This window comes from Cinclus cinclus, chromosome 17 (assembly GCF_963662255.1).
Source record: "Cinclus cinclus chromosome 17, bCinCin1.1, whole genome shotgun sequence".
Taxonomy (NCBI): domain Eukaryota; kingdom Metazoa; phylum Chordata; class Aves; order Passeriformes; family Cinclidae; genus Cinclus; species Cinclus cinclus.
The window spans coordinates 8,679,734-8,697,080 of record NC_085062.1 but is presented as its reverse complement, the minus strand read 5'-3'; the positions used below and the strand labels follow the sequence as shown (position 1 = coordinate 8,697,080).

General features: G+C 42.1%; 1 protein-coding gene across 3 annotated transcripts in view; it reads right to left on the bottom strand.

Moving 5' to 3' along the window:
- Positions 1-7,282: 7,282 nt before the first annotated feature.
- CLTCL1 (clathrin heavy chain like 1) overlaps positions 7,283-17,347 on the bottom strand; it is a 32,925-nt gene continuing 22,860 nt past the window's right edge. For 2 of the 3 annotated variants that reach the window (XM_062504681.1, XM_062504680.1), the window contains 14 exons: positions 17,150-17,295; positions 16,577-16,760; positions 16,204-16,396; positions 15,548-15,705; positions 15,288-15,452; positions 15,047-15,154; positions 14,560-14,727; positions 14,333-14,482; positions 13,382-13,513; positions 12,920-13,030; positions 12,202-12,372; positions 11,434-11,655; positions 8,419-8,494; positions 7,283-7,409 (listed from right to left, as the gene is read on the bottom strand). In XM_062504681.1, the coding sequence (XP_062360665.1) occupies positions 7,294-7,409; positions 8,419-8,494; positions 11,434-11,655; positions 12,202-12,372; positions 12,920-13,030; positions 13,382-13,513; positions 14,333-14,482; positions 14,560-14,727; positions 15,047-15,154; positions 15,288-15,452; positions 15,548-15,705; positions 16,204-16,396; positions 16,577-16,760; positions 17,150-17,295 (2,100 nt within the window). In that variant the 3' untranslated portion in view covers positions 7,283-7,293. Of the gene's footprint in view, positions 7,410-7,621; positions 7,626-8,414; positions 8,495-11,433; positions 11,656-12,201; positions 12,373-12,919; positions 13,031-13,381; positions 13,514-14,332; positions 14,483-14,559; positions 14,728-15,046; positions 15,155-15,287; positions 15,453-15,547; positions 15,706-16,203; positions 16,397-16,576; positions 16,761-17,149; positions 17,296-17,347 lie in introns of all 3 variants that reach the window. The other variant, XM_062504682.1, reaches the window with a different exon arrangement.

The following is a 17,347-nucleotide window of genomic DNA, read 5'->3' as shown; positions in this document are numbered from 1 at the left end:
GCGTGACCCGGCCCGGCCTTCGGTGCTGCGGGAATGGGGCGGTGCTCAGGCTGCTCCCAGGAATCCACGGGAGAAGCCTCCGCGTGGGCACGGAGGGATGCGGACAGCAGCGATTCCTCTCCTGAGCAGCATCAACATGAGCACGCTTAGGGCAGGACTGGCTCTGAACCACCCCAGACACCTCGGTCAGCGAGGATACACAATAGTGCGCTCCTGCGCGGTGACCGCGGGCCGATGGAAGGGAAAGGGGAGGACTTGCTCATCTCAGGCCCTTGGCTTGAATTCTTTCTGTTTCAGTGGGGAACGGAGACCAGGAACTCCCGGGGTAGGAAGTGCGTGTGAACGCCCAGTGCAGGCGAAAGAGAAACAAACATTATCAAAAGGCTGCTGTGAGTGCAATGACACTCCGGCTTAGCTGGGATTGGTTGGTGCTTTTGTTGGTTTGTTGTTGTTTTTGTTTGGGGGTGTATTATGTATTGCTCCTCAATAACTGGGCTCTGCAAGTTGCAGCACGATGGGGAAAGACACCAACTCCGTTTCATTTCCATCCAGGATTTTGCAGAAACCAGGGAACACTGGAGCTGTACCCCAGAACTATGCTTTCCCTTACACCTGGAGCAGCCACATTATTCAAAAGAGCAAACATTCTGTGCAAGAAGTCACCCCCAGCTATGCAAAAAACATGCTTCTGCCCAGACTTGCTCTCTGTGTGCTTTGTGACATGGTTTTTACTTAACAAGACTCAGCAATCCGACAGCTGCCAGCCCCTTCCAAAAGCTCACTCTGCAGCTACACAGCCCTGATTTCGTGGCTGAACCACCAGCAGAAAAACCCTTTGGGAAACTGAAGCACCTTTATTCTGCCAGGGTTAAAAGCAAACATACTTGCATTGCAGAACTTGCCCCCAGGTGAGATCAGAACTGTATGTGGTTTCACAGCAGAGTTAAAATAGGCACAGAGTGGTCTCATGGCAAGTCTAAGGTGCCCCTCCTCTAACACAGGGAAATAAAGGAGGGGGAGAAATTAAAGTGAAGGTAAGGAAGAAACAGTCCCAGGCACAAATGCAGAGCAGCTACTCATGTTCAGGTTAGCATTATTAGAATGATAAATTCAAACATAGCAAACAAACAAATGTATTTGGATTTCTGATTAACCTCTGCAGCTCCTCATACCTTTCCATCAAATTATCATGGCTTTCACATCTGCCTGCAGACATGTACACCCTGTGTTGTGAGGCCATGATTACCTTCACAATAATCACTGGCTCTTAGAGATTCCCGAATCATCAAGGGCTGTGCACAACCTTATCTTGTCCAAGAAAATACCACCTCACATGCTTAATTCGCATCAGCCTCAATGGGATTCACAGCAGTGCTTACCTTGCTGAGCAGGGAAAGGATTATTCATATTTAATCACATGCAGATTGCAAGCCATCTCCTGCAAGGACCTGACCTCCAAGAAGCTGCTAACACCACTTGTCAGCAGAAAGCCTGAAGGAGAAACAGTGAAACAAGATAAACAATCCCTGAAATACCAGGGCTGCAAGAGGATGTTTTAAATCCCATTACTTATGTGAAAGTAAATACTTGACCAGGCTCACATGGTCAAGAGCATCTCCTGAGAAATGCATGGTGAAAGCATAGAAGAGCAACTACTGTTACAGACAGAACATCAAACCCACTATGCTACTGCTCTCACTTAAGGAATTTTCATGGAAACAACCCTCTGACAATCTGAATTCATTTCCCTTGCTGGTGGCTGGTGCTTGTTTCTGCTGGCATACAAAGACACAAGAATTGTGAAATACATAGTCAGGTGCTACAGCAGCCTGTGTGCCTCATGGCACCTCTCCAGTCCCTAATAATCAGAATTAAAAAGAGCTACTGAAAATGAAAGTAACTTTATCACAATTTATTTTTTTCAAACACAAACAGCAATTGCAGACATTTTTCTGGATCCTTGGAAGCACATGCTCACATGATGACACTCAGTTCCAACTTATTCCTCCCTTGCCCCTCCCTAAAATTATTATTACTACTTATATTTAATTGGCACTAGACAGCACACCATGGTTTCAGAAACCATGAGTGGTCAGTATGGGGCACATAACTTCCTATTATGTATATCCTGGGATCAGAGAACCTCTTCATTTCATTGAATTAACATATGTACTATCACAATTGTTACAACTCATCAACTACTACAAACCTTTCCATGCATTATTAATCCCCATCACTTGTGGTCTTATGATCAAGTAAGAAAACTCATTTTCTCTCAGGTTCCCTATTGAGACCAAACAATTCCTTTATGCAAAACAGATCCTGCACATAACTGGCTTCAAGAACTGAAAATACTGCAGATTTGAGTCAACAGCAGGAGCGTCTATGACTGTAAGAAAGATGATGCTATTCCAAACAACGAACACGATTCCCACTTGAGCACACATGCAGAAGGAGCTCCTGTTGCTACTCAAGATTATTCACTGAGATTAACAGGACTGAGCGTCTCATGAGCACCACAGAAGTCCTTTTTATGTTCACATCTGCATGGACCTGACTCATCTCAGAAGAGAGTGAAGCCCACATACCACATACAGCATGTGCCGATTATCATCGTCATGGTCCTGAATCCCTCACAGCAGGATGCATTACTCAACAAAGCAACTCCAGCTGACAAACTCTATTAGCACTTGATGAGGCCATTTCCCCACCTCCTAAGTGGAAAAAAAAAAAGTACCTTACAAAAGGAGAGCAATTCAAATATTTATTAAGCCCCGCTTCCCACCCAAACCCAGTCCTAGCTCCCCATCTGGATAACCAGTGCTTGGGGAATTGGTGCTCTGCATATTGGAGAACTTAGTGCTGTGGAAAACAACATACCAGAAGACTGTGTAATTCCTTCCTTTCATAACCACTGAGGGGAAAGGAGAAATGGAGATTTTTAGGCAAACAAATTTTACAGTCTTGATTAAAGACACAACAGACAAAAAAAAAAAAATCCTGAGTCACTGAACCACACAGGAAATGCATGACTGAATAAGCTCAGAACCTGACTCAGGATTTTTAATTTCTGACACATAAAAGACAGGACTTCACTGACTGCATTTCAAATTCATCTTAAACTTAAAAGCTGTCAACTTAATATTAACTTGGAAGAAAACAGATGGATGTTGTGCCTCTTTGAAAGATTGCAAAGGCTCCAGACAAACTTAACAACATACCTACACTAAGAATTTTGCAGTGTTTTATTAGTAAAACATGAGCCAGGATCCGTCATTACACCTTTGGAAAGGTGCTCACAGAAAACATACAGTATTGAAAAATGAGTAAGCTAGACTAGTGACAAACTCTCTGGAGTCTGGACACCTGCTGAAGTAGGAGATGGTGCAGATCCATGACTCCAGATCCATTCAATGGGACTGGTGCACCTGCAGGTTGCTATAGCAAGGCTCATTCACTTGGCAAACCACAGCCTAATTACACACGAGTGTTACAAAGCACTCTGGTGTCGTCAAGCGTTTTCCAGCCTTATGTCCTTATCTGGAAACAAATGAGATTGAAGCAGTCTTGGGGTACTCCATACAGCAAAAAAGGAAATACAGTCAGCCTAGAACCAAGTGCAAAGCCAAACTATTTAGAGCAGAACAGAAGGGACCCAGAAAGACTGCAAGAAGCTTTATAGATGAGAAATAACACTGTCGTAAGGTGATAATACACTTGATAAACTACTTGTTATGAGAACCTGGTACATACAGTGCTACCTGTCCCAAGATTTGCAAGAGTTCTTGCCTCATTTTTTTTTTCTCAGCAGACTGAAAAACTGTCATGCTGATTCAGTTACAGCAGGAATTTCTCAGAGGCCAAGTCCCAGCCTGCCAATTAGGATATCACACATCCAAGCATAAGCATTAATTACAAGCAGTTGACAGGCAGCTTTGCCAAAGTACTAAAGTTACTCACACTCATTTGCAAGGGCATCTGACTAGGTTTGTTTGTCAGTTCTAGAGTTCAGAAAAAAACAAGGAAATTTCTTAGGCTTTTGAGTAAGTGCTGTTGGATTTTCTAGGGGAAAAAAGTTGTTCCTTGTTTCCCACAGCCCAAGTAAGGATCCATGTTGTGCTCTAAGTGCCAGCTCTCAAGACTGCAACTGCTAAAAGACTATTATATCAGAATTAGGTTTTTGACCCTACAGTTCCTACAAGCTTTACTGTGTTGTGCCTATTACATGCACAAATTTCAGTCTTTATCTGCCTAAAATTTCTCTTTTTTAAGGAGCTAAGTTACTTCAGATCATTTCCTTCTGCTTCACTACCATTTAATTATAGAGTCCTAAAAAGGAGGGAAGAAGGGAAATGGAAGTCTTGTAAAATACCACACCATTACCTGAAATAAGAAACAGGACTTACCCCAGCAATGCATTCCTCCTGAGTTCCCCTTGTGAATTGCTTGTCTTCTCTGATGCCAGATTTGTAGGTGCCCAAAGTTCGACAGACCAGGGAAAATGCCCCCTAAGGTCTGACATAATAGCAAGAGCCATTACACAGGAGATCCATACTCTGTTTCTCACAGGGAAAGCATGAGGCAGTAATAGCCTGTATGTAATCTCAATGAAGTTACCCTCTGACATAAGCCTGGGAGTTTGTCTCCAGCTGCTGCACGCTGCAGCAGGTTCTGTATGAGCAGATCATTCTACAGGACAGCACCAGCCCTGTGTCACTGGGGTGGGAATTAGCAAGAAACTTAGTTTTCAGACAGATTATCTGCAAAACAATCTTATCCAAGTTTTCAAAAACTTGGACATTACAAATTCATGAAACGAAGTAAATCCTTCACCTAACCCCTACAAGAGGAGTTATTTCCTGCTGTGAATGACTTCACTTTCAGAGCAGTAAAGTACCACAGCTTGTTCCACATTTTAGGTATAGCTGCACTGTATTGGCAGGGAGTCTGTTTCAAATACAAGACCACAAAATTTATAAAAGCCATTTTACTTAGCAAGAGCTTAAATATCAAGAGAGCACCTAAAGCAAGACTGTGGATCAGAGCTGGCAGCTTTGCTTTCCTTGAGAACTCAGTCACTCCTGTAATTAGATTTCTAGAGTGAGGCTATTAAGGTTCCCCAGGCTACCTCAATTCTCTACAGTTAGGAGCTGTTCCAGTATTTGATCTAGCACGACATTGTGTTCCACCATCGGCCTGCAGTTGCTGCTATTAAGTCAGAGCCCATTTTTAAGTAGACAGGATGAAAAGTCCTGCAGTCATGTTAATCCTAGGGCTGGTCTTCAGTTGCAGCTGATTTATCCCAATTTATTTAAACTGACAAGGAACTAGTTACAAAACAGAAGTACTATTTTCCTGGAAAGTGGCAAATTACCTGGCTAATTCCTGCTGTGAGTAATTCTGGACAGAGTGGTGATTTGCCTGAACTCATTAGCTGCTCAGCATTTCAAGCCGAGCTGTGAGTGCTGATCAGTACAAAGTTGAGGTTAGAATGTTACAGCAGCACTTGGGGTATTCTGGCATCCATCAAGAAAAAGGAACTGCATCCCTTTTGCCACTGCTGTCATGGTGTGGTGACCAAGAAGACAACACACTCATTAGAACTGTGCCAAAGCACAGTCTGCTGTTACTGATTCCACAACCCTGACAATCACCACTGGTTTGCATTTAAAGGTGTTTTGCCCTGTTGCAAGTGGGACTCAGAATGAAAGGGTGCAGCTTTACCAAAACCACTGCTATACTGATGTATCTCAGCAGAGAAGACTCTCTCATTGCAGCACCTCCCTCCACACAGGACTGAAGCTCTCCCAGCCCCATGAATGAAAGCATGAGAACATGTGACTGCCTCCTGCAGCACACCCTCACCATGTGATAGTGTGTGCTGATGTGTCTGGTGAAGAGACCACAACTCCCTTAAAGTTACTTCCTAGGCCTTCCCTGATACGTGCCTTGGCACAAGTCTGCCTTTTCCTGCCTGGCATCCTGTTGTCACATTAAGAAACCTGATGCTATGAGTGGTAGTGCATTACTACCACCCAGTCCCCACACCCGAGATAGTAAGACTAGAACCACACAGTGGATACTGCAGTTTTACATTTATAATTGAACTTTTATAATATTCGAGATTAGCACAAGATTCATAACCATAAATTATACATTGTTATCTAAGTACATAAAACGTTAATGATACATGTATTTGAAGTGGCACAAAGTAATAATATATCCCTGTTGGCATTCTCAAAGGAAGAGGTGGGTGATAGCTGTTGATCCTACTTCAGCATAGCAGAGTCAGTGCACCCTGGTCACTCAGGTGATGCTGACTCTGCCCACCAGACAGGGTCAGAACATGGTGTGGCAGGAAGCCAATGCCAAAATCAGTTAAAGGTGCAAATAATAGTCAGGATTATGGTCCTCCCTACTGCCTCAATACGGTAGCAATGTGTCCCTGTCCCCAACCCTGACACTGTGCTCTTGCATCTCCAGTGCTTCGGCAGCCCATGCACACTCCTATGTTCTCTTGCCACACACAGCAGAGGTTTGTTTTAGTACCATTTAACGTCAATAAGTAACATGCTCTCTTCTTGTTAAACAAAAAGGATCTGGGAAGTGTTTGCTCTCTGGCATGAGAAGATTTATTTTCTTCAAGTCTCAGATCTACTCCAGAAAATAGAGAACAGACTCCAACAGTATAGAACCCCAACAGCATTGAACTCCAACAGCATTACTGTCCAGAAAAGGAAACTTTCCCAATACTCCTCTAAACATTCAGAGCACAAATATTAGAAAAGCCCATTTTCTTTTGCACATAAGAATGCAAATAAAATGGGGTGGGTCAGATGTACACAAGCTTTCAACAATTCATTATTGAAGAGATGTTTCGCTGAATTGTTAACAACCCTGCTACTTCAGTAGCTTCAGCTAAAGCTTTAACAACTTGGTGCCAGGCAATTTCCCAGCTGCCTTCAATAGGCTTTTCAAAAGAAAGAAAATTATGCTCTCTTCCCCCTGGCCTCAAGTAGTTATTGCTATATGAGTTAGTGAAATAGTGCCTTAACTTCAGACAAGAGTCTCACAATGTCATCAACAAAAGCTGCCTTTCGGAGGTTGAAATGTAACCGGACAATAATCAATAAATAACAGCAACAGGCATCCTGCTGAAGTCTCTTCACTGAGCTGGGCAGCAAGTGTGTTCAGCCAACAGAAGGTCATCTGTGCCTAGTACACTTCTTGAAGAAGTTAAAAAGGGATGGGAAGGAAGAGAACAGAGACAGTGAAGGTCTGTCAGAGAGCAAATTACATATTGAAACCATAAACAGGCGGCTGGGTGAATCCTGGTGCTGTGTATCCATATGGGAAGTTTGCCTGGGGAGGTACTGCACTGGGGCCTGCTGTTAACATCAACTGCTGGCCTAGAAAAACATGAGACAAAAAGAAAGTTAGTTTAAGATCCCAAGCTTCCCTAATGCTAGCTGTACTGTGTGATAGGACTAGTAGGCATTAGCTAAAAATCAGCCCCTGTGCAAGCACACACCAGCAAGTCACACTATTCCCCAGTATGTGCCATGGAGTGGGCACCCATGCCATCGGCTCTTGCTACCAGGAAGCTACAGAAGAGCAAGGCAGGACTCAGAGAGAAGATGAGTATCAATTGATCTTGAGGTCATAATAAACACTGCTTGTTTTGAAGAGACCATACTGAAAGCCAAACTGGTATTATTTATAACCCATGCATGGTCAGATCTATTGAATAAAAGCAATTTAAGCAAATAGTTAGGTCTGTTAGGTCTCACAGTCTGGAGGGTGCTGCAAAAGGTCTGAACACACCTTGACAGATTTCTTTTCATCACTAAGACCATACATGCCTCATGCATCTGTTAAATTCAGGTTAACATTTATATCAGACAGTGAACCAGTCACATCGTTCCCTTACCAGCCACTTCTAGGTGCTTGTTAGCAGAATGCCTCTTCAGAAGGGCTTCTAAAATAGCATCACACTTGGAGACAGCCATGGTGTTTTGGCTGCACATGTCTTAAAATGCGTGAGCTAGAAAGCCAGTCTGCCTTTCTACTTGGAAGAGCAGAAAGCAGACACATTCCTCAGACAAGAATAAGAGGAGGAATTTTCATGCTCTGTAAGTTATTCCTGGGGTTGGCAACACCCTGGTATCCCCTGTCTTATTACCATACTGAAACATGATTCCTAAAGTAGAGATCTGAGCCATATAAGAGGAGCAGTATTTTGAGGAGTAGAAGTACTGTAAGAGTGAGATGCCACTTCAACAATTTAATTCAGGTCATTGGCAAGAGAGAACCATTTCAATTACTATGTAGTTGATACCAGTTTTCTTGGATACAATGTAATCATGTAAGCTGCCTCCACAAAGAGACAGTGACAACAGGTAATCAATTAAAACCTACCAAATACTATTGGAGTGGGTTCAGTTACTTGTTCCTCTTCTTTTCTTAGGCTTTCAGAAGCATCAAGTTTATCCACCTACATTGAAGTGAACAGGAGATTTATGAAGGCCTTGTCTAGAAATTGCACTATTGTGTGAAGCTTTTCATGCCTGGTACTTCAGCTATCAAGGGCTCCTTTTTAGTCCAAGTTGGAGACTACTGAAGTCTGCCTATTCCCAGCAAGTTTTGTTGTAAAATGACTTCCCAGTTCTTTTAGGTGTATTGCAATAAGCAGCAGCTCTCAAATGCAGATGAGGTACCCATTACCTTCAAAGGAAGCATTTTTGGGGCCCTATTCTAGTGATTGCTAACTATGACCCAGAACTCAAACCCATCTGAAATTAGTCTAATCTACATTTACCTATTAACCTGCAATTCCTCTCCCCTTCAGTGACACCTCACATATATTTGCAAATATTACAGGCCCATGAAGTCTGATCTCATCTAGGACTACAGCCTAACCTGGCTGCAAGGTACTGGTTTAACCATACTGGTATTCACAGAGACTTCTTTCTAGAGGAAATGCTAGAACTGTCTCAGAAAGTGGTCTAGTAATATCAGCTTTATACAGATCTCAGTGCTGTGCCACATAAACCTCTGTTCATGCTAAACAAATCTGTGGAAGTGCTACAGTAATGCAGGAGCCCTGAACACAACTTTAGATGGTGGGTGTGGAGAGCAACCTGAAGAGCAATAGTACTTTCCTCCTCAAGTTTAACAAGTTTTATTTTCCAAAAGAGAACCACTGAGACTGAAGACTACAAGACAAAAATCACACAGCTTCACATCCTGGTACAGGCAGCACTAACATCCTGGGCAAATCTACATTTAGCCCAATGCTGTATTTCAGCTACTTCTCATCCTCCTTTCCCACTCCAATAATCACACCTGGTCTGAGAACTGCTTCAAGAGGGGTCTCTGTTACATTCAGAAGTGTTATACTGTGTTTTGAACAGTTGTGAACGTTTTGAAGCTTACAACTCAAACTGACAACTTGAGTGGCAGCAGGTCTTTTACTGGCTCCTTTACAGCTATCAGCCTACAGCTCTCCAGCATACACTAAATATTGGTGTTAAAAACGCTATCCAAATTACAGTGGATCAAAGCAACTGATAACTACCCATTTCCAACTACCTGTCCTGCACTATTTATCCCCGACTCCACTCTCGGATTTGTCTTTCCCTGGGGCTGACCTACAGTGGCTCTGGCCAGCAGCACAGTCCTGCCCTCAGCTGGGCAAACAGCAGGAATGCCGAGAGCAGCCATCCCCAGCAAGGCATGAGCAGTTCTGGGAAAGCCAGATCACATCTGCTCTGCTGCCTAGAACCGATTCAAAAGGTTTCCAGGTGAGTGTTATTATACTCTGTGTGCCTGACCCCTTCTAGGACAGAGGCTATTCTGTGCTTTAACACTTTTTTATGCAGAAAAGACAGATAAGTTCTGGAAGACACACATACCCCACCAAAACTAGTCTATTCTTTTGTGCTTTTGAAGTTAGTTACATGACAATTTTAGACATACCACATTTATAAAGCCCATTCTCCAACTCCATGTTTTGCAGTTAATTCAACAGACTAAATTAGTTTCACTGTAAACCACTTCCACCATGCAGGTTTTCCTTCTGGCAAGTTATCCCATATTTAGTACACATGATTACTTGCAAATCCAACCAGCAGTTTAAAATAAATTATTTCAGGCCTAAACCTCACATGGAAGAGTTCAGGTAAAGTTGTGTGGCACTTTCCTCCTGCATGAAATACAAGGAGTAAGAGAGATCTATGCAAGCACTCTCATCATACCAACAGGCACGAAGTTTACAGAAGCTTTGTGGCACTATTCAAACTCGCCATCATGCCTGAATTATTGCACACTTTGGTAATTTACAGTGTAAAGAGCAATTTGCCCTTGGAACACATTCTATTACATAGCAACTGCTTCTCTCTGTTTATGAACAGCATCCTCCCTGCCACAAAGTATCTAATACAGTGAAAAGGAGCCCAAAGTGAAGCTCTTCTCAAGCACTTGTTTTTGTTTCCCATGAAGAAGAGAAGAGTCTGGTTGGATTTTCAAGTTGTTTGTGAATAGTTATCCTTTTAGCATTAGAAAGTGAACAGGAAATGAGTTAGAGCTAAATTACACTGCTCTTCTGGCAGAAGCTACAGCTAGATTCCTGTAAAAGAAACCTAGGATATTGAGGGACACAAATGAACACAGAGAGTTTGAAATCAGAGTGTCACCTTATAGAACAGTCCATCAACCTGCAAGAAAATTCAGAGGGGAATACTTAACATGACTTATTAGAAGCAACCTGAAACAGTCACTTTTACATTGCTCATTTTAATGAAAGTTCTTTACTGCTGATGTCCTATGCAATCCTACAGCCTTCCAAGGCAGAATCTTAGCTTAATATCTTAAAGCTGTTTGAGACAGGCATTTCAGGACCACACATGATCAGAACCTCTTTTCCCTCAGCTGAGGACCAGCTCTTGGTATCAGTATTGTACAGTCAGACTATGCATCTAAAGTTCTGTTTTCCATTTAAAAAAACCAAACACTCTCAGCAGTCTACTCCTATGGCTGATAGAGTAAAAATGTACACTATTAGTTACCCAAAAGCCCTATGCTTTTTTACTCTAGGAAATAAGGGGACTTTACTTTCATAGTTACACAAAGACAAAAGTGATATATGTCTTGTCCTCACCAAGTTTTCAGTTCATCAGCTATGGAGCTGCTGTGAGAAGCACAGTTGCTTATGTCTACTGCTAAAAGCAGAAATTTAACTAGACCTCTAAGTGCCAAGGCATCTATTTATAAACTTTGCTAGCTAGCCTAGAATGATGAAACCTACAGAACTTCAAGCAGAGCTCCTCTATGAAGAATGGTAATATTCCAAATATATGCAAAGAGCTCTGGTTTACTTAATGCTAATCACAGATCAGACTAAAGTCTTAGCTTTTTAGCCTATACAATACTCACTTTGGTAAGGTACTCTCTCATCACTTGGATGAAATAAGGCATTGCAAAGTCCATGATGTTATGTCTCCATGCCAACTCAAGGACTACATCTGGGTGCAGCAAGTCATAGCACGTGAAAAGGCAGGCTGCAAAGCACTCCTGCTTGCCTTCTTCCAAGAACCACTGGAGCAGCTTCTCAGCCAGCTCTGCATCTTTGGACTCTGCAGCATACTGCATAGCATCCTACAGAAGAGAACAACAGTTAAGCTCGACCCTTACCTGTCAACATCTTGCTCTACATCTCACATCCATGTTATTGCTAGCTAGATAACCCGGGTATTTGGCATACCATGAAGTTAGTCTTTAACTACACCAGGCATATTCTGTAGGAGGCAAGATACCACACACAGTTCTGAGGCAAGCCAGACACTTTATTAACATCATCCAACAGGTTCCCTACAGACTATTGCACAAATTGGCCTGTAAGATTTCACTACAGGCTTGAAGAGCATGCCAGCATAATCGCATTTCACGTGTACCCTTACAAGACCCTGTGACTTGAGGTCTATGGAGAATGTTCCATACTGATACAGGTACCTATACAGATGCCACTGATAGAGACAGATACCCTGTTACAGGACATTATGAAACTAGATTTAAAACACGCATTTGAAATTGCAACCACTTCTGCTTTAAGAGTCTTTCCTTCAGGTGAAGGACTACTAATTAAAACTCCAGATTTGAAACTAACGAACATTTAGGAGTATCCATGCAGTGCCATTATCTCACCTTATACAGACGATCTTTCTTGCACAGCTCCACACTCTGTTTCCAGCGGTTGTTACCCTTGTACAAGTACGCTGCAATACGCCTAAATTCAATTAGTTCATGCTTTTCCAGACGCTGAGCCAACGTTATGTTATCAAAGTTGTCATAGGCATCAATGGAAGCTCTCAAACCCTGTTTGAGAGAGAGTTGTTACACGTGCTTCCAGGTGGCAGTAGGTGAGAACTAGAGTAAAGAAGCATCTAATCATAGTGCATAAGTGTTCTCAGTTCTGCCAGCTGGATGTTGATACTATGGCTACACCTTATTTACCTAAGTGTTTCATGTATCTCTCCAAAGGATGCTTTCTAACAAAGCAAGATGTTAACTTGGTCATACTGGCTCCAGACAGAAGAGCTAGTAACTAATAAAAGACAAAGCACGTCTTCAAATAGCAGCCAATGGGGCCAGAAGCAAATTTATTTACAGAAGTGCTGCCCACTGAGTACACACCTGATACTGACCTTTGTGAGGTCTGTTCTGAGAAAAAACACCTGTGGCACCTGCTTTTTTGCAAATCATTGACATCTCAAGACTCCTGCCTGCTAAGGGCCCGACTGCATGCCCTCTCTCTGTTGCACTGGAGAAATGTTATCTTCCACTCAAGGACCTTACTGTGTCAGCAGCTTTTTTGTCAGAGGACCATACCTCAGGCTTAGCAATCTGTTTTTCTGGGGCTCACCTGGAAATCTTCCTCTTCTGTTAAAAGGTTGTTTAGAGCTTCGTTAACTCCTTTGTTGTTGTGGTTCTGGACTGAACGCAGATAAGGCTTTACTAGAAGTAGTTGATTAACCTGGAAAGAAGATGAGAAGATGTTTCCAATACAAGATTAAGTATAGCAATCCTGATACTGCATTCTTCTGAAACAGGTTCCCATTTGTTATTACAAGGGTTTGTGCTTATTGTTGAAACCCTTCAGACAAGGTATCTTGTATTACCAAGAGTAAAATAAAACAGTCTCCAAGGCCACTTACGCAACTCTTCCTGCATTTCCCATATCAAGCCAGGACTGGGCTGCTTCTCAGCCCTTTACACTTGAGGCAAAGTTACTCGACACATGTCAACTCTGTTTTCCAGCCAGAGCCTGGAGTATCTTAACTTGAGCAAGAGGAATTTTTGTTGACCTACACTCTCCCAAACTCACCTTTGAGAAAAAATTGACTGTCCTGGTGTGATCTAGTCGTGGAGATAATACAAGCAGGAGATCATTGATCAGCAGAGGTTTGTAATCTAAGTAGAACTGCAAGGCTTTGTAGTACAGCTCCACATTGGCCACCTGCATGATCAGACAACAAGTTAGTACTTCAAACACAAGTAAGCCTAAGGCATAGTTTGGACCACTTAACTGAGCACAAACTTTATGTGACTCCTACTAAACAACACCTTAAGTTTCCTTCTAGAGGTCAGAAGTTTTTCACTTATGCAGAATTCTTGTTCAATCTCATAACTGCTTCTTGTACCATCTGCTTCCAGTCAGTGAAATCACAGGCTACCAGGGGCATTACAAACCTCTAATCCATCCACTGCAGAGGTCCTGGTACAGGCAGCCCACTACAGTTAACATGACCATTTCCTAACTTCTGAAGCCAGAGAAGACTGTAGCTTTAAAAAGTCTTTAAATTGTTTCCTTGAAACCCCCAAGAGCAGTAAGAGTATACTCACTCCTAAATATTTTTTGAACTATTTCTCAATGCACTATTCTCTGCTGTACTCATGGGACTGCCCACCCCATTTCTCACATTGAAACAGCTGGAAACATATGCAGAAACCTTCCAAGAACAGTTACAACCTCAGACTAAAACAGCAGCCAGCTCCAAGGTATTAAGGAGGTTAGGCCTCTTGCTTGTGACCTATGATCCTGTGCAACCTCTGAAAACATTCTGTGCTAGCTGCTGCCACTCAACAGAATGTGCTGCACAGCAGAAAAGAAATAGTGTAAGATGGGATAAATTCTGTGTTAAACTGATTGGAAGTTAAGTACAGCAGAAAAACTGAGCAGTAGTTTAAGCAAACTGTTTCCTAAACAGCAATTTCTTTTGTGCATTTTTGCCTCTGTCCTGAAAGCAGCTTTCAGCACTTTGCTTCAGTTACTTACCTTGGCAATTATGTCTTTAAACTGGCCTTCTTTCCAGGCATCAGTGGGATGATTCATCATGGTAATTATTGCATTGTCATACTCCTCGTACTTATCATAGAGGAATACAAGTTCTGCCCAGAGATGAGCCTGTTCTGCAGCTCTGAGCACCTAATAAGACAAAAAATGCACCAGGTTTTATTCATTGTCAGCTTCCCACCTTGACTTGCAGCTACCTTACAGCATACCTTTGGAATATTAACTCTAGACCAGAAGAGCTCCAGATGTTCCCTCATTTTCTGAGGCTTGAATTTAGAGTATAAGATGGCAAGTTCAGTAAACATCCCCATGTGAGCACGCTCTAGGCCCAAAGCAGCTTCCAAAAGGGCAATCAGTTCTTCAAAGTAGCCACGATCCTGGATGTTAGGAAAATTAGGATTAATAAAGCTTGCTAAAATGTGTATTTATTTAAATACAACGTGCTTTGATTGTCTCTCCATTTAAAATATTTAGATTTTTTTATTCCAATGAGGTGAGAGATTTATAAAAGAAGGCACAATGGAAACTATTACCTCTCCATTTACTACAGAAAAAAAATGCATGTTGCCACCAAGAAATGAAGATAGTGGAAAAATGAATTTACATATTAGCCCCCAGAGTATCTTTTTTTTTCCTGTGACCACTTTATTAGCAGATACACATACACTGTACAAGTCTTCCAGAATATTAAGTTACCTGATAGTAACTAATCAGCTCCTCAAGTTCATCAGCATGAATGACTATGTGTAAGCCACAGAGCTGTGCCAAGCGAAATTCTTTTCCATCCACACAGGCAAAGCAGACCTGTCATGACAGTCAGCAAACAGTTAACAGGACAAAGCTTTACCAAATTTGAGGTTTACTAACAGTTCCAAATGGTATTTCCATAATACTTGTTCTAGAATTAAAATCTACTAAAACCCACAAGTTAAGTTACCTCCTTCCAAGTCCTCGTGCTATTGGCTTTGCGGCCACTATCCACTGCTGCCTGATATTCCCCAAGGTGAACCAAGGTAGATGCCAGGCGAGCGAAGTTGGATACGTTGTTATAGAGAAGTTTTGCTGCTTCATACATCCCCTCTTCATAACAGCGATCACCGACCTGAATGAGGAGTCCAAGGTAAACAAGGGTAGCAGCAAGAATGAGGGGTGAGCTAAGCAGCAAGTCTCACTTGGAAACTGTGGATCAAGATATACCTGTTGTATATGGGCATTATTAGGGCCACTAATAAACTCCTCCAGTTCTGACAGACGATTAGTTTTTGCCAAAGCAAAAATAAGTTCTGTCTCTACGTAAGACTCTCTAGCCTTCTTCCTGGCCATCTGTAAGAACTTGACTAGGTCCTCCCAATTATCTGGAAGAGAGCAGAGATATGTAAGGTCCTGCATTTAGTCATTCTGTATTGTTTACCTTGTCCACCTTAGGGACAGTTTTCACTAGCAGGCTCAAGGCTCTCCTTTACCATCACAGTAAGCCATTTTACCCTTGAGTTATGGAATTCCCTGACAGCACCAAGTCACCTTCAGGTAAGATTTGGACTTCTTGCTACTGTTCTGTAATCCAAGTGGCAAGCAATTCTGCCACATACAGCCAAATAAATACATTATACTTAGTGATATTTTAGGTAACAGTCCACATTATCTCCACAGAGAGGTTTATGTTTCATGTAGCAAGACAGACAACCTTGCTGACAGGAATCTCACTTGACATTGACTCATCCATTCCACATACTGACCATTCCCATTTCCTCTGAAACAGAATTCCTAAGTCTCAATTATCCCTGCTGCTCAAAGTAAATGCAATAACCTAGCTCATATCCAAGCCATCTTAATTTGAAGATGCTTTGCCTTACCATTTCTATTAGCTGCCTGAACGACTTCCATGTAGGCAGATGGATCATCTGCCTTTATATAGGAGTCAATGGCTTCCTTCACCAAATCCTTCTGGAGCTGTGCTCTGGCCAGCTGGCTCCACACTGCTGGTTCATTACATCTCTCTGCAAATTCATAAGCACGGTCTAAGTTGCCAATGTGCTCAATCAGCACCTGTTTGAAATTGAAGTTTCAAGTTAAAAATCAACATTTTTTAACACTGTCCCTTCTAACAGAACTCTTTCTTCAAGTGTATACACTGCTCTGGTAAGTAATATGAAGGTAACTGCTCTTAGAACAGCCATTTCTGCCCAGGAAAGCATTCTACACCATCATGAAGGAACCACACCTCACCTGAATGGCTGAAGTATTGACATCAAATTTTCTGAATATAGCAAAGGCTTCTTCATATAGCTCATTGCTGATGGCAATGTTTGCAATATCTGGGGCATCATAGTTATCCAGCCGATTGATGTATTCCATCACACGAGTGCGGTCAGCCTTAATGGCAGTCAGGATCAGCAGATTCTGGAGATTCCTTTGGTTAACAGAAGGCATAGGCTATAAGCAGTGCACAGCAACACCTGCTTAAGTGACATGGATTGTACATGTGAAAAAATAAACCCACATATTGTTACTAGAAACAACATTCCATCCCCAGACTGAGAATCACTGACATTTACCTTCAAAAAGAAATTGTTTACCAATGTTAATGTTTTCTGTTCTCAACGCATCACTGCAAACCGCACAGTGTGAACTAGCTCTGTTCTTCAAGGCCAGAGCACTCAATTCTGTTTTTCTGCCTTATTATAAACATTAAAGAGTGCTTAGGTCTTGCAACCAAGAGGCCCATGATAACCTGGATCATTCACAACCTAAACAAAAGCACTGAATAGGCTAAACTTGAGGACAAAGCTCTCCTCTTACCTGTGTTCACTGAATACAGAATTATCCAAGACAATTTTTTCCAATAATTCAATCAGTTCATTTGGCAAATCAGCAGTCATGAAAGCTTTCACAGTTACAGAAACTTCCTCTGGATCCTGTGTCTCTGATAAAGCTGTTTGGACAACCTAGATTCAAAGGCAGGAGACTTCTAAGCATTTTCCCCAAATTAAATATTTG